Below are 21,510 nucleotides of genomic sequence, written 5' to 3' on the forward strand. Positions count from 1 at the left end.
TCCTTTCCACGGAGCGACCCTGAGGATGTGGCATCCCCTGGGATGGGGCCTCATAAGCATCCTGGAGAGACTGGGAGCACCTGGGTGGGAAGGAGAGGGTTTGGTGCCCCCCTGTTGTTTGCTCCGTACCCCAGTGGGATCAGAACAGAGGGATGTAGCCAGTCCAGCCCGGTCTCTTTGCTTGGCCCTGTACTGGTTTAGCAATTAAAGCAAGGAAGTGTTCAGGTCCACGGCAAGAATATAATAATATAAAAAAGGTGTGTATGGGGGGGAAAGAGTCCATGGTTTAGCAGTTAAAAGGTCTTTCTCTGAGTGTTAAATCTATCACTGTCATATGTCCCCCTGCTCCAGTGCCTGGCCCTGGGAATGCAGCAGGACCACGTAATGGAAGGTGCCCGTTGGAGCCCACGGCTCCCACAGGGCAGGGAGGAGCTCCTGGTCCCGGGAAGGAGCTGTGGCTCCCAGCGAGCCCTGGAAAAGAGCCCTGGAAAAAAGACTAAGGCAGCTCAGCCGAGCTGAAGCCACAGAGGGAAGGGGCTGCAGCGGCCGTGACTATTGGCAGGGGCTGTGGGGCCACGAAACCAGCCACTCGTCCTGTCCCGTCCCATCCCATCCATCCCATTGCACCCCATCCCGTCCCAGGCAGGCTGCAGCACCTCGCCATGAGGCACGAGCACTGCTCCCACAGAAGAGCCGAGCATCCCTTGGCGTCCGAAACGTGCAGCTCCTAGCTCCCGGAATTGTACAGCTCCGTGCACGTAGGGCCGTGCAGCTCCTTGCACCTGGAATTGTAGAGCTCTGTGCACGCAGGGCCGTGCAGCTCCTTCCACCCGGAATTGTACAGCTCCGTGCACGTGAGGCCGTGCAGCTCCTTCCATCCGGAATGGTACAACTCTGGGCACGCAGGGCCATGCAGCTCCTTCCATCGGAATTGTACAGCTCCGTGCACGCAGGGCCGTGCAGCTCCTTGCACCTGGAATTGTACAACTCTGTGCACGCGGGGCCATGCAGGTCCTTCCACCCGGAATTGTACAATTCCGTGAATGCAGGGCCGTGCAGCTCCTTGCACCCAGAATTGTACAACTCTGTGCACGCGGGCTGTGCAGCTCCTTCCACCCGGAATTGTACAGCTCCTTCCACCCGGAATTGTAGAGCTCTGTGCACGCAGGGCCGTGCAGCTCCTTCCACCCGGAATTGTACAACTCCGTGCATGTGGGGCTGTGCAGCTCCTTGCACCCAGAATTGTACAGCTCTGTGCACGCAGAGCCATCCAGCTCCTTCCACCTGGAATTGTAGAGCTCCATGCACGAAGGCCGTTCAGGTCCTTCCACCAGGAATTGAGAACACGGCGCTCACCAGCACGCGCGAGGAAAGGGCCAGCATAGCAGCACGATAGGTAATTTATTTTATTGCATTTTATAATGCCGTTGTCCATACAGATTACATGCAGCTAGACCTACTGTACAAGGGTTTACCGTCTGCCAAAGCAGACACACGGAAGTTCAGAGTACAAATACACAGCAACGCTATTTCCTTTATACAGCGCGGGGGCCGCGGGGGGACGGGACCCCCTGCCCCGCTGCCCCCATCCCTCCTGGCGCTGCCCGGCCCGGACGCAGGGGCAGGAATAGACCGAGAGAGGGGGAAAAATAAAGACGTGTCGTCAAGCCGGGCGCTTGCGCCCCCGCTTCCCCCCGGGAAGGAGCCGCAATGGGATGGGGATGAAGCCGCTTGGACCCCAGCGGGCTCCACGCTGGAGCTGGGGCCGTGTCCCCTCCGGCATCCCGGGAACGGCTCCGCCTGGGGCTGCGTCTCCGAGTTTTCGGGGGGCTTGTCCTGCCCCAGCGCCAGAGGCTGGGAAGGGGGAGAGGGACGTGACCCCCTCCCAGTCAGGCCCCTCTCTAACTTCCAGGACAAAAACCTAGATATAGGGACGTTCTCGTAACCGGCGCCACTGCACGGTCGTGTAAACAAAGCAAAGAAACCCTTTGGTTTAGTTCAATGCCCTTCCCACGGCTGCTCCCCAGGGATCCCGCTCCAGCCCCCTGCTCTTCCCACACTGCTCTGCATCATCCTCATCATCCTCACTGAAAAAGGGGGTAAAAAAACCCAAAGCCAGAACCAGAATAAGGCGGAAAATGGAGCGATTCCTGCGGGACATCATGGAGAGATACCAGAAAAAGCCTTTATGGAGGGGGGGTCCGGGCTCTGCTCCCGCGCGCAGCCCTGCCGGGGGCAGCGGCAGCGGGGAGCAAAGCGCGAGGAGCCCAAGCACGACTCATGGTAGGAAGTTTAAAACCAGTATATATATATCTCCATATATACAGACATACAATTCTGCCGCACGCTGCGTTTGGTCCTTTACCCTTCCCTCTCCCCACCGCCAGACGTGTTTGAGGTAACAAAATTGCCTAAAATGCAAAAATGGCAAAAAAAAAAAAAAACCCGCACGGTGCCATGTCCTGTAATGGACCTGGCCGGGCTGTGTCGGGGGGTAAGAGGCTGAAGCAGGTTTCACCCCTGAGTACCAAAGCGGGGGCTTTTTGCATGAAATCACCGACCCTCCCGAAATGGCTGGGCAAGGGGGACGGGGGGGCAGCCTGGAGCCAGGTGGCTACCCGGACCTGGGCAAAAAAAAAATAAAAAAGGAAAAAAAATCCTAAAAACCCCTCCGTTATATTTATATATTTATTTATATATATATAATATATATAGAGAGAGTGCTCTTGTGAGCCAGGGTGGTGGTAGCAACGTGTGGGAGTGTAAGGGGAGCAGGGAGGAGCCCGGCTGTCCCTGCACGGATGCTCGGAGGGGAGCAGGGGCCGAGGTCCTTGCGAGGCCGCTCAGAGCGGCCGGAGCGCGGGATGGGGTCTGTACCTCTGCAAAGGCGCACCCGGGCACAAAGGGGACAGGCCAGCGATGCCACCAACATTGGTGCCCGGGAACGCGGCGCAGGCGGGAGCCACACGGTGACCGGCCCTCGGGCAGCCGCCGTTTTTGCAAATCGCGGCAAATGCACCAAAACGAAGGAAGCTCCTGCAGGGAACTGCTGCCCGGGGGAAAACGCAGCCGCTGGCACCGGCATCCCACTCTGCCCGCTCGCAGCCCAGCTGGGCACTGCAATGGGATGCGATGCGTGCGCTGCGGTTTGCGCCTCTCTTTGCTGCCCAGCAGCCCCAAAACCAAAAAGAGGCAAGAAATGCAGCTGCACGGGGTGAGCTAGCGGGTGCAGAGCAGCAGGGATGGGGGCGAGAGGGATGCGGGTCGGCAGCACCGCCGGCCCGGCCCGCGTCCCCACGTACCTTCGGCCCCGGAGGGCGGTGAGAAGCAGCAGAGCCCCGCTCGGGCCCACCTTCATGGACGCGTACACGTGGTGGCTGTAAACTTGTTCAAAACAATAACTTAAACAGAAAAAATCGAGAGGCTGGAAGGAAAAAAGGGAGGAAAGAAAAGAGGAGGCAGGATCCCTCGCGGCCGCCTCGCTCGCTCCTTGGCTGCTCCGGGAGAGCTGCTCCAAAGCGAGCAGCCGCCACATGCACAACTAGGGGAGATTTGGGTTGTGCCTCGGGCCTTGGAGGGGTCTTTGGTCAAAGGGAAAGCCCGTTTTGGAGCGGGACGCGGCCGGCGGCGCGGCCTCGGGCTGCAAAGTGGTGTTTGCTGCCGCCCTCGGCACGAGGAAGGACTGGGAGCGCTGGAGCCCGTCCCTGCGGAGCGCTGCAGCCGGCCGGGAGCGAGGGAAGCGCTGGGAGAAACGCGGGTCCAGTGGAGACACCTAGCGAAGGCGAACGTGGAAAACATCGGGCGGCTGGGGCAGCATCCGAGCCCTTTGCCAGCCGTTTTGGAGCTCCGTGGATCTGGGAGGCTGGAAACAGCCCATGCCAGGGGCTCCGGAGCTGCAAGGCTGCAGAATTTGGTGCTGCAGCGGGGAGGCAGGATGGAGGTGCGAGCGCTGGCCGGGGGCAACGAGCCTGCCTTTGATTCCCCCTAGGAGACGCTCGGCACGAGCCGCTTCCAGCCCTTGCTGCTGGCACTGGAATTGTGCGGCATCGCCACCCGGCTCAGCTTTTCCCAGGGATGCACAGGGATGCACACAGTGAGGAAAAGGCTCAAAACCGAGAGCACCTCCCTGTTATTGCAACCTGGAGCAAATCCTCCCAAAACCACCCAGTGCCTCCCGGGACAGCCCCGGCCAGCCGAAGCGCCACCTTCGAGCTCCCGGTCACAGCTGGAAAAAATGGGTCCAAGAAACAGAAACGCTCCCAGCCAGGAGGCATCCAACACCGTGGATCTGGGGCCATGGAAGCCTGGCCGGTGGGAGCCACAAGCGCCAGTGAGGAAAGAAAAGAGCAGGGAGAAGAGGGCTGTTTGGTTGTGTCGTTCTCGTTATTATTAACATTGCTTTTTGGCATTATACCATCTGTTCACCTGAACTACGGACCTAGAAATCTTTTGGTATCTTCCCATCCAGATGCACATGCACAGGAAACAAACAAACCAAAAAAAAACAAAAACAAAAAAGAGGGAACCAAGAGCTCAGGCCGGGGTGGTCACGGCTGATTTGGGAAGGATGGGGCAGCACAGGACGTCAGCATCGCACTGAGGTGGCACTTGGGGACCGGGGCAAGGATGGCTCGCGAGGTGCCCATGTGCTCAGCACGCGCCCCCGGAGCACTTCCCGCAGCTTCGGAACCAGAGGAAGCGGGAGCCTTTCCCTGGAATCGCCGATGTCTGGACTCTCCGGCGCTTCACAGTATGGAGACGTCGCCCTCTCTGCTCGTGACGGTGAGAAGCAAGTTGAGCTCGTGTCCGCGCCAGCCTCGATGCTGCCACGTCCCCTGGGACCGGAGGGGACGGGGACGACGGCAAACAGGGGTCGGCTCTTCTGCGCTCTAAGCGGTTTGGCAATGTGTCGGGAAAGCACCTTGTTCCCAGCCACGAAGCGAAGGTCTCGCCCTGGTTTCTGCTGTTTTTCCCCTCAAAGCTGCCGTCCAGCTGCCAGGAGGCCGTGGGTGGGAAGGGGTCCAGGCTCCTCCTAGTGCAAAACCCCTGGGGCAGGAGGTGCAGGGGGTCCTGCCATCGCCTTCCCTCCGAGCGCTGCCCGTGCCCGGGGCAGATCCTGGAGCTGCCTCTTCCTGGGCAGAGCCCGATGCCCACCACGATATTGCATGGAGGACCCATGGATGCCGGGAAGGAAGGAGGGACAACGTCGGGCGGAAACAACCGACCATCCTTGTCCACCAGCCAGTCACTAACCACGGGGAAAGAAAAAGTTCAACTCTTGGGCTTGCGGATCTCTGCACGGCGCCCGAGGCAGGAATCTGTTGGTGCCCGGGACACGGCCCAGGGCAGCGGGGAGGAGGAGGAGGAGGGACGTGCCGTCAGCAACAGGTCACCCCAAGGAAACCCTTTTGCTCTGTGGAAGTGCCTTTAAAAAGAGGTTAACGCCGGAGGTCACCTGGAGGAGGTGGGAGCCGCTGCGGGGGCTCCAGCCGCGGAGGGAGGGAAGCGCTCGCCCCTCGGGGAGGACGACGGTGAGGAGGATGGCAGGGTCCTTAGGACAAGTCCTCCACCGGCAGCTCCTCCTCCAGGTCCCTGTCGTCGGGAATGGTCACATTCTGGTTGGCGGCGGCCATGAGGGAGACGGGCCTGCTGTCGTCTTCGGCCTCGGCGGGCTCTTCCTTCACGTGCACGGGATGGCTGCGGCGGGAAGCGACAGGGGCCTCAGACTCCACCGAGGTCCCCAAGGACCCCCCGGCCGTCGTGGCCGTGTCCCTCGTCCCCCGCTCACCTGTACTGCTGCGGGGAGAGGCGCGGGCTGCTGCTGCCGTTGCTGTTCACCTGCTCCACGGTGCTGCTCACGTCGTCGTGGCCCACGTGCAGGAGGCCGCTCGCCGAGCCCGTGTTCAGCATCGTGGGGCTGTTCAGCAGCGGGAAGTTGCTCTCTGCCAGGGCGGCCTGCGAGGAGCAGGGGTGACGGCTCGCGGGGAGCCCGCGGCACGCGGCGAGCGCGCGGCGCGCACCCGGGGACGCGCGAGCGGACGCGGCCGAGGGCCCTCACCTGGTAGCTGGCGTTAAGTGCTCCGTAACCAAGTCCCGAAATCATGTTTTTGACCAAAGTCGGGCTCCTGTGGAAGAGAGGAGGTGCAATGGGGCACGTGCCGGGGCGCTCTGGCCAGCCCGGCCCCTGCAAGCAGGGGAGCGGGAGATGGAGCTGCCTTGTTCCCACCTTGGGCCTTCCTTGCCGAGGTGCCCACAAGGGCAAAAGAGACCCCAGGGAGCACCGGGAAGTGCTATGGGTGAGATAGTGGCAGCAAGGGGACCACAGGTGCCGTGGAAGAGGAGGGCTCCTGGTGGCCACGCTCAGGTCCAGACGGGCTCCCGGGAGCAGCCGGAGGGCCAGGCCGGCCGCACGGAATGTGGCCTTATCCCTGAGGGGGAGCAGGACCTACCCGGTCATCTTTGGTGGCCTTCGCTTTTGGTACTCGTGCTCGTCGACGGTCCACACGGCGCCCTTGACGTTCTCCACGCGCACGAAGCACTTGTGCAGGCTCAGGTTGTGGCGCACGGCGTTCTGCGGGCAGAGCGGCGACGGCTGCAGCGACCGGCCCTGCGGTCCCAGCCGAGCCCTCCCGATCCCGCCACCCCGCCGGGAACGGAGCCCGGAGCGGGACCGGTGGCCACGCACCCGCGTCTACCAGCCACCCGGACTCCATGGTAGCGGGTCCGTGTGACAAGGTCTGTGTGTCCAAAAGCCACCGGGGAAGGGACAAGCCCAGCAGCCGTCCCCAGCAAAGCAAGCACCAGCAGGAGACCGGGAGCAAGTGGGACAAGCAAGCGGGAAGGAGCCGGGAGCCCTGCCACGGCTCATTGGGAGATGCCGGGCAAAGCCAGCAGCTCTTTCTTCCCTTTATTCCTTCCTTTTCCCCCTCCCTTTTTGGTCCATTCCCTCCCTTTCTTCTTTACGTTGCCCGTCTTTACATTTCTAAATGTAAAATAAAGAGACGCACACGTAGGCAGACAACGCAGCCCCGAGAGATACTGGCTCCCTTTTCCCCTTCCAACTCCCTGCCATTTGCTACTGCCCCTATTTCATTACCAATTTTAATTTGCCTCTAATTAAATCCTGTGTATTTTTCCGACTCACTTGCTAATCCATGAGGGAGGCAGGAGGCTGGAGTGGAATCTCTCCGAGCTATAATTACAAAGGGCCTAATCACGCCGGGGCTCTGCCTTTGAATAAATTTCCTTGCATTAAGGTTCTCAGATTCTCTGCCTTGCAAATGAGAATGACCCCAATTTCAGGAAGTTGGCCTCGGAGGGGTTTTTTTTTCCAGCTTTTTTTTTTTTTTTTTTTCCCCGAGTCCTGATTCGTGATGAGAGACTAATTCGTTACGCTAAAACATTAACAGCAATTTAAAAGGTCGAACGGGGGCTGTATAAACAAAGGAGCTGGCCAAGACAACAAGGCGAAAGGAGACACAAGGACTGAGCCCCGCTCCGGGTGGGAAAGTGTTAAAAGTTGCCCAAAACTCATCAAATTGGAGTACCCCTCCCCAAACACACACTTTAGTTTTTAATTTAGGGGCAAAAGCAAAGCAAACTGGGTTCTTTCCCCAGCACCCCCGTGCATCTGCCCCATATGGGCCATGTGTGTGTCCAGAGCTGCAGGGCCAGCACCGAGACCAACCGCGGGGACACTTTGCAGAGGGCTCCGGTGACAACCGACCATGGGGACACTTTGCAGAGGGCTCCGATGATGCTCCCCTTCCTGGTGCAAAGGGGTTTGGGCAAGGTGAAGGCTACACCAATTTGTGGCCGTGGCGCACGGGGATATCGGCAGGTTGCGGGGGGACACCCAGGCTATGAGCTGACCCAGGGTCCTCTTTCACTGCTCGATTTTTCCATTCTCGCCTCTCCAAAGTGTCTCCCAAAGCACACAAGGAAGGAGGGAAAGGTCCAGGCACCGGCCTCTCCATACTCGCATGGGGATGCACGGCCCAAAGAGACAGAAACCAAAAAGGCAACCTGGGAACCAGCAAGGCCGAGGCTGCCCAGCCCTTGCACCACCGGCTGCAATGCCACCGCTGCCACTGCCATCCTCAACACGGCTCCAACCCCCGGAGGTCCCCAGCGCTGCAGGACCTGGGGCCAGGCAGCGTTCCCACCCTGCCCAGCTCCGGGGCGGCCTCCCTTGGATGCGGCTTTTGGATTTCCACAGTTATTTGCTCAGCACCGGCCGCGGCTGCTCTGTTTGCTTCTCCTCTTTGCCTTTCTAATGGTGTTTGCTCTGAGGCCCTCGCCCCTCTCCCCCTGTCCTGCTGGGGAGCGTGGCAGCCCCCGGCCTCGCACCAAAGGGCACAGAAACCAGGACAGAAATATGCTATTTTTTTCCTCTACATATCCCCCCTTGCTGCCTTCCCAAAAGCTGGGCTTTGGAAACAGCAAGTCCAAGGGGAAGCACCAGCAGCTGCCTTTCTTTAGTCCCCTCTCAACCCTTTTGGGCAGGAAAAAGCAAAGAGCAGCAAAAAGGAAGATGAAAGGGCCGGGGAAGCCCCACTCTGACACTTTGCGACCTCAGTGGCATGAGATGCAGCTAAGCCACAAAAAAAAGGGGGAAAAACCCAAATATTTATTCTTTTCATCTAATAAAAAAATGGAAAGAAAAAAGGCAGTTTTCACCAGGCACTACTTCATTCTGCAGATGGGAAAGTGAGGCACGGAGCGGGGACAGGGCTCCCGGCTCCATTCCCGTTCCGAGCACGCGGCCGGGAGCAGCAGGACAACGCTGCTCCGGTTGCAATACTGCCCGCGTGCCGTGAGGGGGACTCCAGACCCACGCAGGGTCCCGGCGCCGGCGCTCCGATCCGATCCGCAACACCCGCCATCCGCTCTGGAAGAAGCGATTCCTTCCAACCCCTTCAACACCCGCCAGAGCCCCCCGGCCTCTTGTTTATCGGAGATGGGTTTTGGGGTTGCTTTTATCTAAGTTTGAAACTTGCATTTCTCCTTTCCTGCCTTGCTTCCTGCTATCTGGAGCTGAAGGAAGTTGTGTCGGAGCAAATGCATGCAGCAGGAAACAATAAATAAAACCTGGTTGGGGCAATAACTCCTCTTTTCACAACTATCCCTTTCATCTGTTTTTTTTTTTTTTTCCTCAGATTTGGCAATTTCGAAATAAATGAGAACCGTAATGTCTCCTGTACACAGTGTCCCTGGAAAGCTAATGTGGGGGTGCTGAACAGCAGCCTTCACTCTCTATCACCCACCCGGGTCTCTAAAACACGGCAAAAAAGGACCTAGAAAACCAAGACGGGCCCCCAGACCTCCTGGTGCCTCTGCATATGAACGTGTCCCTTTTGCTGGTGCCCACAAGGTGCAGGAAAAGCCAGAGCCACGCGGCTCCGTGACGGCACCTTGCAGGGATCGCTGCAAGATGAAAGCCCTTGCACAGGGCACGTGGGAGGTGACAGGGAAATGAGGCTCTTTATGGATGGAAGATAAACCAAGGATACCCTGCGGCATCCTAGAAACCTCATCCGCCACCTTCCCGTCCCCTCCTCCCGGAGGAGCATCCTCTGCCTCGCGCCAGCCGTGGCGGCTCCTGAGCCCCATCCGCAGCGTCTTGCAGCTTGGCAGAGGCAGCTCCAATTTGCTGCGCGCGGTGACACCAGCCCCCGGGTTATCATTAACCTTATTCGCTATTTTGAGTGTCTCGCTTTTCTCTTTTACCCTTCTCCTGGTGCGGAGACGTGCTGGCTCTGCTCCAGCCCCAGCTCCTGACTACGAGAAGGCACACGTTCCATTACTGCAGCGCAGCCTTGGCAGGCCAGGCCGTGTCCCAGCAACCTCCCCAAGCCTCCCTGACGTCCAGAGTTGCCCTTTGGGGCTAAAATGTTTGGATTTATCCACAAAATCTTCTCCTGTGTTCCCCAGGAGCTTTGCTCAGAGCTGCATGTTGGGTCATGCCCGAGTGAGACACTGGGAGGAGGAAGGATGCTGGCACGGCAGTGGCCAAAGAGTCTTCCACCATCCCCGGGCCAGCAGCATCCCATCTGGGCAACTCCTTTGGCCAGAGTCACTCAGGAATCTGGACCACTGAGGGCACCAAGCTGGGTCCCTGGAGCCATCCCCGCAGCCCCGGCGCAGAGCGGAGCCGGCTTTACCTTCCAGGTGGCCGTGTTCCTCCTGAAGTAGGCGAACATCCGCGTGAACCAGTTATAGATTTCGTTCAAAGTTAGCTGCCTGTCTGGGGTCTCAAGGATGGCCTGGGAAATAGGAAAGGTGGGGGGGGAAACACAAGAGAGGATTAGCTGGGAAGCCCAAACTTTTCATCCTGATGAGGAATCAAATGGGAACAAGGGGAAAACTCACCTGCCGGATGAGCGAGGCGTATGTGAAGGGCGGCCGGACATCTGCGTTTTTGTAAAACTCGTGATTCTGTGCAAGTTCTGTGGAGGAGAGGAAGAGGATGGGGGAGATGAAGGCAGGAGCTCTAGCACGCGGCCATGGTGCAGAGGCGTCCGGGCGGCCCTGAGCTCACCTGAAGATATCGGCGTGCAGAACTTCTCCGAATTTCTCCTGCGGATGGGCCCCACGTTGTGTAAAGTGGAAGAGCTGATGACGGAGGGGCCCTGCCGCAGGGGGGTGATGGGGGCGGTGGCGGAGGTGGGCGGGTGAGGTAAACCGTCGGGAAAGGTGTCGGAAGTGCTCTTGGAGAGGGTGGCACTGGAGACCAGGTTCAGCTGCAGGGAGAGAGGCAGCGCGGGTTGGGAAGGGGCGCCGGGCGCCGCGGGGCCGGCGCCGGGAGGCGGGCGAGGGCGGGAGGCGGACGCACATGGGCGCTTACAGGCTGGCTGAACGGCTTCGGCTCCGACGGGCGCATGTGCAGATGGGCCATCATGGCCTGCAGCCGCTCGCTCTCCTTCGCCAGCTGCCCGGGGGAAGCACGAGAGAGGTGGATCAGCGGAGGCGCCACAGGGACGCCCCAACCCGGGTGCTGGCATTGGCCATCCGTCCATCCATTCGTCCTTCCATCCTTCCATCCGTCCTTCCATCCATTCGTCCAACCGTCCTTCCATCCATCCTTCCGTCTGTCCTTCCATCCATCCTTCCATCCATCCTTCCATCCATCCTTCCATCCATTCGTCCATCCATCTGTCCTTCCATCCATTCGTCCTTCCATCCTTCCGTCCATCCTTCCATCCATTCGTCCATCCATCCTTCCATTCGTCCATCCATCCTTCCATCCGTCCCTCCATCCATTCGTCCATCCATCCTTCCATCTGTCCTTCCATCCATTCGTCCATCCATCCTTCCATCTGTCCTTCCATCCATTCGTCCATCCATCCTTCCATCCATCCATTCTTCCATCTGTCTATCCATTCTTTCACCTGTCCTTTCACCCATCCATTCTTCCAACCATCCCTCTGTCTATCCATTCTTTCATCCATCCTTCCAGCCATCCTTCCATCCATCCATCTGTCCATCCATCCATCCGTCTGTCCTTCCATCTGCCCTGTTCATCTGTCCATCCGTCCATCCATCCTTCCATCTGTCTATCCCTCCATTCATTCGCCCATCCTTCCATCCATCCCTCCATCCATCCCCGGGATGCGCAACATTGCTCTAATTGCATCCCCTGCCCCACGTGTTTACTCGCCCGGGTGCGGGCAAGGGTGAAATATTCGCCGTGGCACCGGGGCGGGTTGTGAGCGCGGCGCTGCCGATGGGAGCTGACACCCGCTCCCCTCGCCGCCGCGATGGGGAAGGGGTTAACGGCGCGGAGTTTGCCGCAACTTTGGAGCGGCTCCGGCGCAGCCGGGCTCATTAGAGCTGACAGCTCCCCCCTCGTGACGCGGCCGCTCCGCACCGGCACAGCGGGAGCTCGCGCTGAAAACTTTCTAATTGCTAGCTCGGGTGGCAGGCCCTGCTCGCGCGCGCAGCCGTTCTGCTAGCCCTTCAGGTTTCTTTTTTTTTTTTTTTCCTTCCCCCCTTTCTCCTTCCCCTCCCTCCCTCTTTAAGCTCCAGTAATTGCTTTCAACCTTTCGCTTTGGTGAGTGCTGGGGAACGGGCTGTGATCACACGGTTGGACTCGGTGGCTTTGCAATCTCCCCGGGTGCTGCGGGAAGGGACAGCGGGGGCCCCTCTGGCTTCATCCCCGGTTATTTCCACCCCCGGCAGCTGCTGCGCTGCCTACCCCATCTCACCAACCCACCCAAACCCAACCCCTACTGCCCGTCCTGTCCTTTTCACTCCAAAGCGCTGGCAAAACCTCCATTGCTTCCCATTTTTCCCTCCGTTCTCTATTAACCAAGCTAGGCCAGGCACTTCGGGGAAGCAGCGATGGTGGGAAAGGCACTATTTAAAGAGCGAGATTTCCAAAAATAGGCACCTCAAGTTAGACTCTAAAGACCATACTTAGTCACCTAAATAAGTGGCCTGATTTCCGCAGCGCTGACAGTGCCGCCGCTCGCAGCCGGAGGAGGCTCGCGCGCTGCCGGAGCGCGTGTCCCGCGTCCCACGTCCCGCTGCGGCGGCCCAGGCAAAGCCGAGGGCTCGTGGGGCCGGCGCGGAGCGCGCAGGGCAGCCGCCGTCCCCGGGGCTCTGCTCGCACCCACCTGTATTTCCAGCTGCTGAACCACTTGCATCTGCACGCGACACTGGGCCGTGCTTCGGTCGTCGAGCGCGTGCTCCGTGTTGAGGTGTCTGCAGAGGGGGAGAGCGGGTTTCGCGCCAGGATGCACCAGAAATGCAACCCCGGTCCCGGAGATGCAGCTGGGATTGGCCCCGGCTCGCGGTGACACTCGGGGCCGCTTGCCCCATCCCCGCGCGCTTGCCCCATGAAGCGCCCCAACACCGGGTCCCCTGCACTTGAGGGCACAGGGACAGCGTCAGGGGTGCTCAGGATCAGCAGCCGGTTCATTTAAACTCCCAGAGAAATCCGGCTTCCGGAGCGGGACCCATCGGACCAGCGGAGCAGGTTCCCAGGACAAAGGCAGCCTTGTGCTGCTTTATTTACACCCGCTCCGGAAAGCCCTGCGGGCAGGGGGGCATTTCCAGGGTGCTCCTCATCCTTGCGAACACACGAGCACGTCAGGTCTCTGTCACCCTCGCTCCCCAGGAGGCCTCGGTGGGGACGCAAAGGGCCAAGCGAGCGGGTAGCACCAGCACCTTGAATGGCAGCGCGTGGGGTCCACGTGCCCGGGGGCGTCACTGCACCGAACCACGCGCGGACACTGCAAGTTCTCAGTCTGGCACCCCTGGATGGCCCATTCCTTGAGGGCAAAGGCAATGGCTCTGCCCCACAGGGAAACCCAGGGGAGAGCGAGGTGGGAACAGCAACTGTCCTCTGGATGCTCTCAGCTCCCAGCAGGAGCAAGACCAGGATGTTTCTGCAGAGACATCCCAGGAGAAGCTGTCCAGGGATTGTCTGCTCCAGCGGTGCTGGACGCGCACAGCACCGTGAGGCTCCCTGGGCAGCCTGTTTGCGAAAAAGGTCCAGCCCCAACTTGCAAAAACAAGTTAGGTAACCGGGCCTGGCTGCCAAGCCTGCCTGTGTGCAAGCCGCCCCGGCGGCAGCCCCGCGTGCTCCCAGCAAACTGGGAAAACTGGGGGATTCGTGATGCTTCCCAAACCTGGTCTTGCTCGCGTGCCCCGTGCCACGCGAACGTGCCGGCAGCCCCGGAGGAGAGGCCTTATCCAGGCTCCCGCAGTGACTCAGAGGTAGGGAAAGGGGCCAGCAGGAGTTTGACTCATTAGCGCGTTCAGTAGCCACCAGGCAATGCGGCCCGGCCTCACCAGCCGCCCTTTGGCACCACCTCCTCCTCCTCAGCCAGACCTGCTTGGGCAGAGCCCGGCTCCGGCACGGCTTTTCCCTGGGGATAAACCCGCTCCTGCAGCCTGGGCCCATCCTGCACCCGCTGGCTCTGCCCTTTGCTGCCGGCGAGGCCGAAGGCTGGCGAGGCCGAAGGCTGTGTCCGCCGCCCTCCTTGCCGTGGCCAGACCCAAGCGTGCGGCACCCGGCGCGTCTCGGCCCAACTCCCCCAACAGCCGCGCGGAGCAGAGACGCGGCGAGCGAGGCGGGGGGAAAAGCGGGGAAGAAAAGAAAGCCCGTCAGTTCCTTCTGATGTCTTTGCTAAAAATCCCGTCCACAAAGAGGTCTAATTGCAAATGAACTAATTAAGTAAACCTCTGACGAAGCGTGAAAACAATTTGTTTGACCCTGACGCTGGCGGAGGGCTCGCAGACAGCGGAGTTAATCAGTCAGCGCCAGAGCCCACGAGCGGTGTCAGCGGCTGCCGCGCTGCCATCTGTCTCCTCCTGTGCCCGTGCTGCCGCTGGCTCCCCCGCGTGCTCGCTGCAAGCCTGCATCCTCATCCTCATCCTCCTCCTCCTCCCGCGCGCTCGTGTCCCCACGTTCCCGCGCGGCCCCGAGCCCGGCGGGCACCTACTTGACGAACTGCCCCAGGTCCTCGCAGAGGGTTTCACAGCCGGGCCACTTGCACTCGCCGTGGCCGTAGAGCGGGTGCGAGCCGGGGGCGTCCTCGTGGGAAGAGCTGCGGAGCGGGGCGAGGGCCCGTGAGCGCTTCGCGGGGAGCTCGTGGCGCGCGCCCGCGCGCCGGGGACGTCCCCGCGGCGTCCTCCCCTCCGTGACAGCACCTACCTGTCCCTTCGCGGCGTGTGCATGGCGCTCTGTCCATTGGGCAGAGAGTGGTGGGGAATGGGGGGCGAGACCTTGGCGGCCGAAAACGAGGTAGAGTTGGAGGTGTTGGTGCTGAGGTCGAGGCCCTCCTGCTTGATGCTGTCCTCGACGGGCTGGCTGGCGGTGACCTCCTTCCAGAGCTGCTGGAGGTCCGAGGGGCACACGGCTGCGGCGAGGGAGGCAGAACGCCCCGCGGTGAGCAGGGAGCACGGCCCCGCGCCCGGAGCGGCCCCACGGAGCCTCCAGCGAGCGGAGCGGAGCTCCCCGCCAGCCCCGGCCTCCCCGGGCCCGCGGAGCGGAGCCCGTGGCCCCGCTGCCATCCCCTTGTCCCCCCTCACAGCAGACAAGTGAGCCCCTGATTAAGCGAGCGCTGAGCGCGCAGCCAGGCCCGTTCCTAGGAGGAACGAGCAGCTTTGCTATTTTGGGCGCAGCGCTTGCTGCCGAGCGCGGCCGCCGCCGAGCCCCGGCGCTTACCCTGGGGGAGGCTCTGCAGCGGGACGGAGGCCTGGCCCGGCTGGAGGCTCACGAGCCCTTGTCGCTGCAGGTTTAACAGGTGCTGCTGCTGGAGCTGCTGCATCTGCAGGAGCTGCTGCTGGAAGGCCAGCTGCTTGTTCCCGAGCGGCTGCTGGGAGGCGGAAGGGAGAAACGAAGCCACGTTATTGCTCGCGACAGCAGCCGCGGGAGGCAGCGCCGGGGCCTCCCTCCGCGGGCCGCGCTGCCTGCTCGGCTCCGCCGTGCCAGGCGGAGGCTTTGATCTCTCGGAAGAGGAGGGGAAGCGAGAGAGGAAAAGGAGAAAAAAAAAGAAAGAAAACAGGGAAGCGCGCGAGCTCGCGGAGCCGGGCGCTGCCGCGGAGCACGGAGCGCGCCGTGAGCGCGAATCCCGCGCGTGGCCGCTGCACGGGGAGGCTCTGAAGCGCACGCTGAGCGCCCCAGCACCGCGGCACAGCGCCTGGAAACGGGGCAGCCTCCTGCCAGCGGAGAAATGCTCCTTAATTACCCCAAAATAACCACGTTCAGATGCCCCTTCTCATTGGGGAGGGCACAAAACCACTATCTGCAGCTCCAGGCGCGAGGACGCGGGACGTCGCCCGCAGCCCATCCCTGCTGCAACGGGGACACGTCCCATTCCCCGACGCGGACGCTCTGCCAGCCTCCCTTGGAGCCGCAGCCAGCCCTAAACTTGTTAGGCAGCACACATCCCTGGGGAGGCTCCGGGAAATCCATGAGAATTAACTGAAGGGGAGAGAATTCAATTAGGGACGGGGAAGGGCAGCTGCTAACGGGCCGGGGAGCTGCTGGGGCTGCCGCTCTCGTTAGCGGGGTGGCTCCGTAACCCCTCGAGCACCGCTGTGTGCTGGGCACGTGCCTAAGTGCCCATTTTGGGCCCTTTTGGGCCAGTATTTGAGTGCAAAAGCTTTGCTGAGAGGCGTATCCCACCCAGGGTCTTGCAACCCAAAGCAGTGCGACTCAGAGAGCTCGTGATCCCCTGGGGATGGGGACATTGTCCTGCTAATGCCACCACCACAGAGAGGCTCTGGAGAACAGAGGCTCCAGGCGCTGCCTTGCAAATTCGCTGCAGCACCAGGCAGATTTTGAGCCCTCTTTAGGGCACGGAGAGGGTTTAAAGCCCTCAAGAGCCGCCTCCAGGGCCAGATCCTCTCTGCCTCCTCCCAGGCCCCGCGGTGAAGGCGCCACTCAAAGCTCTTTCCTCAAAAGCCTCGCGCCCTCCTGGCTCTCTAGCACATGCTGCACCAGGAGGACGTCCCTGGGGACACCCCGGAGGCAGCTCCCGCATCCCGTCTTCCTCCGAACACCTCCATGGTCACAGTGACAGCAGCACGGGCAGAAGCCACGAAGCCCAAACCTCATCTGTGCATAAATACAAATCTGAAAACACGAAGAAAACCATTCCGCATCCTGACCCTGCCGGTGCCTGGCACCGTGGGCGGCACACGGAGGGGATCCCACCTTCGGTCCCCGTGTCCCTGCGTGGATCCTGTCATGGAGGGCTCGGAGGGGCCGCGGTTGCCGTCCCTTAACGCGCTTGGCCTGCGCTCTGCTTGCATTAGCTGCAGCTGAGCGGGTGCAGCTCGCGGGGTAAGAGGCGCCGTCACTTTGATTTATGAGCACGTCAGGAGGAGTTTCGGCGTGACACTCGGGACTGACAGGAGCAGTTCATTAAGCTGACGCCGGGGTTGCTTGCCAGGCAGGGCCCCCGCACGCTGCCCCCCTCGCCGGCCCCGCTGGACACGGGGCTGCTGCCGCCGAGGGGAGGAGGAGGAGGAGGAGGAGGAGGAGGAGGAAGGGCCCCTCGGCGAGCACAAAGAGCACCCATGTGCAGCAGGCACCTTCCCTTAGCCCGGCTCCTGGCTGCTGCCTTAAGGAGGACGAGCAGCTGAGAGGATGTTCCAGCCGTGGGACGTTTGCATCAGGTTGAGGGACCAGCCGAGCGATCCGGCAGCATCCAAGATTCGCGCTCCGCCAGCACGTGGGACGTGGCCGGGCTTGGTTTGGCTGGGGTTTCATCCTTGGAAAACAGAGTAGAAGCCTCTAGGAAGGGTGGCAAGACGCCTGGTGGCAGTTGGGCATGATGGTTGTCCCCAACCTGTCCTCACGTGGCCACCCCCTCTGTCCGGGTGGGCAGCTGCTGGCCAGGACGCACGCAAATCCCATCCCTGCATCCTCTTGGGGACAGGCTGTGCTCCAGCTCAGGCTTCTGCGATGTTCCCGTCCTCCTCTCTCCCACTTTCCCGGCTCTTCTTCTGCTCTGGGATCTCTCCAGCAGTCGGGAACAAAATCCGTGCCATGGGTTTGCACAGAGGAACCACTGCCAGCCAGGCACAAAGATGCTGGAGATCCCCCAGATACTCCCACTCCACAGGGGGAAATGACGCTGTCGCGGCAGGCATGTAGCCCACGGGCTCCCATTTGCCCCTGGTCGATCCCTCGTAGCGTTTCATTAAAAGTTAATACGCGCTTTTAACTTCCTTAGTGCTCTTTGCTGCAGCTTCCCGGTCCTGGAGCCGTGGCCGGGAGGGAAGCTCGGATTTGTGCCCCCCCAAGCACACGCAGCTGCTCCCGCTCCCGGTGATGGCTCCGATAAAACAGGGCCCCGCGCGCGCTGCGCAAACACGGCGGGAGCCCGCGGCGAAAGCCGGGGTCAAAGTCTATCGAAGGCTGCAGCGGGCGCTCAGGGCTGGCTATTGAGCGAGGGGTCACAGCGCTGAGCGCCGCAGGGTTGTGCCCCGGGCTGAGCACGTGCTCGGCCCCTTTTCCACCTCCAAACAAACCCCCGTTGCTCCGTGCAACAAAAGCACTGGATGAGTCCAGCACTTGGAGAGGCGTTTTGGGAAGCGCAACCGCAAGGAAAAGCCCCCGGCGCTGCCCTGCACCAGGGTGGGTCGGGGAGAGGAAATAAAACATGGGCAAAAGGTGATGCCCGAGCGCTGCCCCTTCCCTGCTGCGCGTCGGGGCCAGCCCAGAGCCACAACCACGGGACAGCATCTTGCTGAGACAGCCACAACACCGAGGCGGCTGCTCATGAGAGAAGCGGCAATAAAACCTGTTGTGTAAATGCACTTATGCCAGGCTGATGTCATCCCACCAGCATAAACACCTCGCTGCTCACGCAACGGCCTCCCCAGCGAGGGGTCCGTCCCAGCAAAACGCCACCGGCCTCACCGCGGTGGCCGACACCAGCCCTGGCCCAAGCCTCTCCCTGCGGAAAAGCATTTGCTGGAGCCAGGGCGATTCTGCACAGTGCTTTGGTTGTGTCAGATCTGCTTTTCCTGCTGCAAAAAATGCCTCCTTGGGGTTTTTACCTGACCATCCCTGCTCGTGGGTGCTGCTGTGCAGTTGGATGGGTTTGGCAAGGGCCAAGTTGGCCACTCTCTGTCCCAAAGGGCCTTTCCTTAAGGATTGCCCATTTGCAGCAAGGCTAAAGGGCTTTTTCCACCTTCCTTAAGCCATTGCAGAGGGCAGACTCCACCACTGTTTGCCCATATCCCACTTGCACATCCATGCTCGGCACCAAAGACCCGGCACCACCTGAGCTGCCCGTCAGGGAGCTCCCAGGGCGCGCTCTGAACTTGCTCACATCCTATTTTGTGCTATTCCCCCCTTTCACCGCGATCCAGATGGGATCGCAGCCCGCAGGACCCGGCAGGATGAGCTCACCTCTTTGGGTTGCTGCTTTCCAGCTTGCTGCTGTGTCAATAGCTGCAGGTGAAGCTGCTCCTGTTGCTTCTTGTAATATTCCTGGAACTGGGAGGGAGAAAGGAGGCCAGGTTTAGCAGCAGAAATATCCGCTTCGGCTCTCACTGCCTAGCCCAAGCCCACGCCCGGCGCCTGCTTTGCTCCAGGAGCCCCAGGATCCCGGGAGACTCATGGCTTTGAGCCGAGAGGAGAAGCGGCTGCCCGGAGCCTTTAGGGCTGCAGAATAAAACTTGGGATCATCCTCCTAGAGGCACCTAAGGGCTCCGGATCCTCACAGTAAAGGAAAAAAGGAATGCCCAAAGGGCACAGCCTGATGCTGTCCTTCATTTTCAACCATTCCCAGCTCCCCGGACCGCGTGTATAACGCGCACGTGCTGGGCTTGCTCCTGGTGCAGAAATCCTGGCCACTCCAAGGGCAGAGGAAAGCCGGCAAGAGCAGCTTTTGGGCACTGCTGGAAGTGTTTGCAACCCTCGCGGCACTCGCTTTTGTTGCCAGCAAAACGGAGGCCAACGGGGCCAGCCCCAAGGGCAGCCTGACCGCAAAGCAGCAGAGAGATCCCCCCAAAACGGCTCCCAGGCTGCCAGAGGCAGCGCCGGGACGTGCCGGGGGGACGGCAGCTCTCGCCCCGGCCCCGCTAAGTAAACTGTTGGTGATGGATGTTCGGGAGGGGGCCGGAGCCGCGGGGAGGTCAGCGGCCTCCCTCCCGCCTCGCCGGGCGCAGGGAGACGCCGGCTCCTCCGGAATGCCCCTGCAGATGCCGGGAAGCCTTTATCAGCTCGGGGCTGACAGCGCTGACAGCAGCAACTTTGCTTTTTGTGCCGGCGGACAGGTTTGGAAAGGCTCCGTGTTTACCCCAAAGCCAATCAAAGCCGGGTCCCTGCGCCTCGGCCGCGGGAACATTGGGTCAGGGGTGAGAGGTGTGATGTTTGGTTTTCTTCTGGTGGAGAATGCGAGCTATTCCGGCCTGGGTTGTTTAATTTGCAGTCAAACGTGTTTCTTTATCCGGCTCCAGAGCAGCTCAGAGCAGGACCCACCCAGGGTAGTGTTTACCCTTTGTTCTTTCCCTGGGGCCAACCTTGAATCCTTATCGGCGTGTTTGGAGTAAACAGGTACAGGAGGCAGGAGGAAGGGTGGGGAGGATGCTTGCGGCATCGCTCCTTCTCTCGCTCCCCCAGCCCGAGCTGTTTACCTAAGAAGCCTGTTTTGCTTCAGAGTTTGTTTTTTTCCCCTCTCTTCCCCTTTTTTATTTTTTTTTCCTGTTTCCTTTCTCTCTGCTCCTCTTTCTCTTGCAGAGCCTTCTGGAAAAGAGGCTGGAGCCGGGATTGACACCCAGGCACCTGCTCCCAAAAGCAGCAGCCCCAACACGTCCCTTGCGCCAGGGTTCGCTCTGCTCCGAGATCCCGACCCAGCGTCGCGAACGGGGCTGTGCCGTGCTGCAAGCACGGGCCGTGCTTTACATTGCACCCCTCGGCACAGGACAGGCTGATCCCCGGGAAAATACAGGAGGAAAAAGCCCAGCCCATCCCCGGCAAAGCGCGCATCCCGGCATCGCGCGGGGGCCGTACCTGTTGCAGCATTATGGCCTGCTGCTGCTGCAGGAGGGCCTGCAGCTGGGGCGGGGAGAGGATCTGCTGCATTTGCTGCGGCGTGATCATCTGCGGGGACATCATGGCCACGGACACGGGGACCTGCAGAGAGGAGCGACACGTCACGTCCCAGGGTGACAAACCCGCCACGCACCCACCGGCCTCGGGGTCCTGGGGAAGAGGTGGGAGATGCCGAAGGGATGGAGATGCCCCTGGAGATGCAGACCAGGATGCAACGGGATGATGGAGGCAGGTGTGGGGCTACTGCTTTTTTCCTGCTTGGAATGCAGGTCAGCAGCAGGAATTGGCCATGGAGAAGAGCTGGCAGCACAGGGAGCATCCTCATCCCTGGCAAAGCAGGGAAAAGCCTCTGGAGTGCAGGGAGGTACCCAAGCCCAGCGCTTGGAGGAGTGCAGTGGCAAGGAATAGACTGTCGGCTTTTCCATCAGCACATCCAAGCTTTTCCCGCCGCCTGACACTGGAAGGCCGGAATCACCATGCCGGGGCAGGGAGGACGAGGAAAACCCACCAACCCCCACAGTGGGTTATCGTCTGCAGGGGAACGTGCCAGGTGACGGATCCCAGGCCGGGATCCATCCCGGGATCCATCCCAGGCCAAATTCTTCAAATCAGCCCCCTGTGGCCTCCAAGAGGCCGAGGGGAGGATGCCCGCGCGCTGCCCCCTCTGTCACGGGTGCCCCGGCACGCCGACCTTCAAGGGCGATAGCAAAGGCTTATCTGTTTGCTCAGGCATTTTGCTCCAGGGAGGTGTCGCAAGTGGTCCCGGTCTCATTTGCCGCTGCCGATCCCACCCCGGCTGCCTCCTTGCCGGAGTTATTTATTAATTGCGGCGCGTTGGCGCCCAAGGCTGCGCGGGGGCACCTGCAGCTCGAGCCGGGGGGGACGGACCCACGGGGACGGTGCCGTTTGCAGGGCAGGCTGCGACATCGGCCGCCTTCCCAGACATCCCGAGCCCGGAAAAAAAGTCCAAGGCTCCCCTGGGATAG

General features: G+C 60.9%; 1 protein-coding gene across 4 annotated transcripts in view; it reads right to left on the reverse strand.

The window, feature by feature from the left end:
• Positions 1–5,526: 5,526 nt before the first annotated feature.
• The window catches only part of FOXP4 (forkhead box P4), a 43,371-nt gene continuing 27,387 nt past the window's right edge, over positions 5,527–21,510 (reverse strand). For 2 of the 4 annotated variants that reach the window (XM_088534477.1, XM_088534475.1), the window contains 14 exons: positions 20,483–20,605; positions 18,878–18,964; positions 15,176–15,323; positions 14,663–14,867; positions 14,451–14,555; positions 12,618–12,705; positions 10,847–10,930; positions 10,541–10,742; positions 10,372–10,448; positions 10,164–10,265; positions 6,450–6,571; positions 6,059–6,125; positions 5,789–5,955; positions 5,527–5,697 (listed from right to left, as the gene is read on the reverse strand). In XM_088534477.1, the coding sequence (XP_088390603.1) occupies positions 5,553–5,697; positions 5,789–5,955; positions 6,059–6,125; positions 6,450–6,571; positions 10,164–10,265; positions 10,372–10,448; positions 10,541–10,742; positions 10,847–10,930; positions 12,618–12,705; positions 14,451–14,555; positions 14,663–14,867; positions 15,176–15,323; positions 18,878–18,964; positions 20,483–20,605 (1,722 nt within the window). In that variant the 3' untranslated portion in view covers positions 5,527–5,552. Of the gene's footprint in view, positions 5,698–5,788; positions 5,956–6,058; positions 6,126–6,449; positions 6,572–10,163; positions 10,266–10,371; positions 10,449–10,540; positions 10,743–10,834; positions 10,931–12,617; positions 12,706–14,450; positions 14,556–14,662; positions 14,868–15,175; positions 15,324–18,877; positions 18,965–20,482; positions 20,606–21,510 lie in introns of all 4 variants that reach the window. The other 2 variants (XM_088534476.1, XM_088534474.1) reach the window with 1 other exon arrangement.

The sequence above is a fragment of the Tinamus guttatus genome, unplaced genomic scaffold (genome assembly GCF_059628265.1).
Source record: "Tinamus guttatus ecotype Peru unplaced genomic scaffold, ASM5962826v1 Tinamus_guttatus_pri_ptg000563l, whole genome shotgun sequence".
Lineage (NCBI taxonomy): Eukaryota > Metazoa > Chordata > Aves > Tinamiformes > Tinamidae > Tinamus > Tinamus guttatus.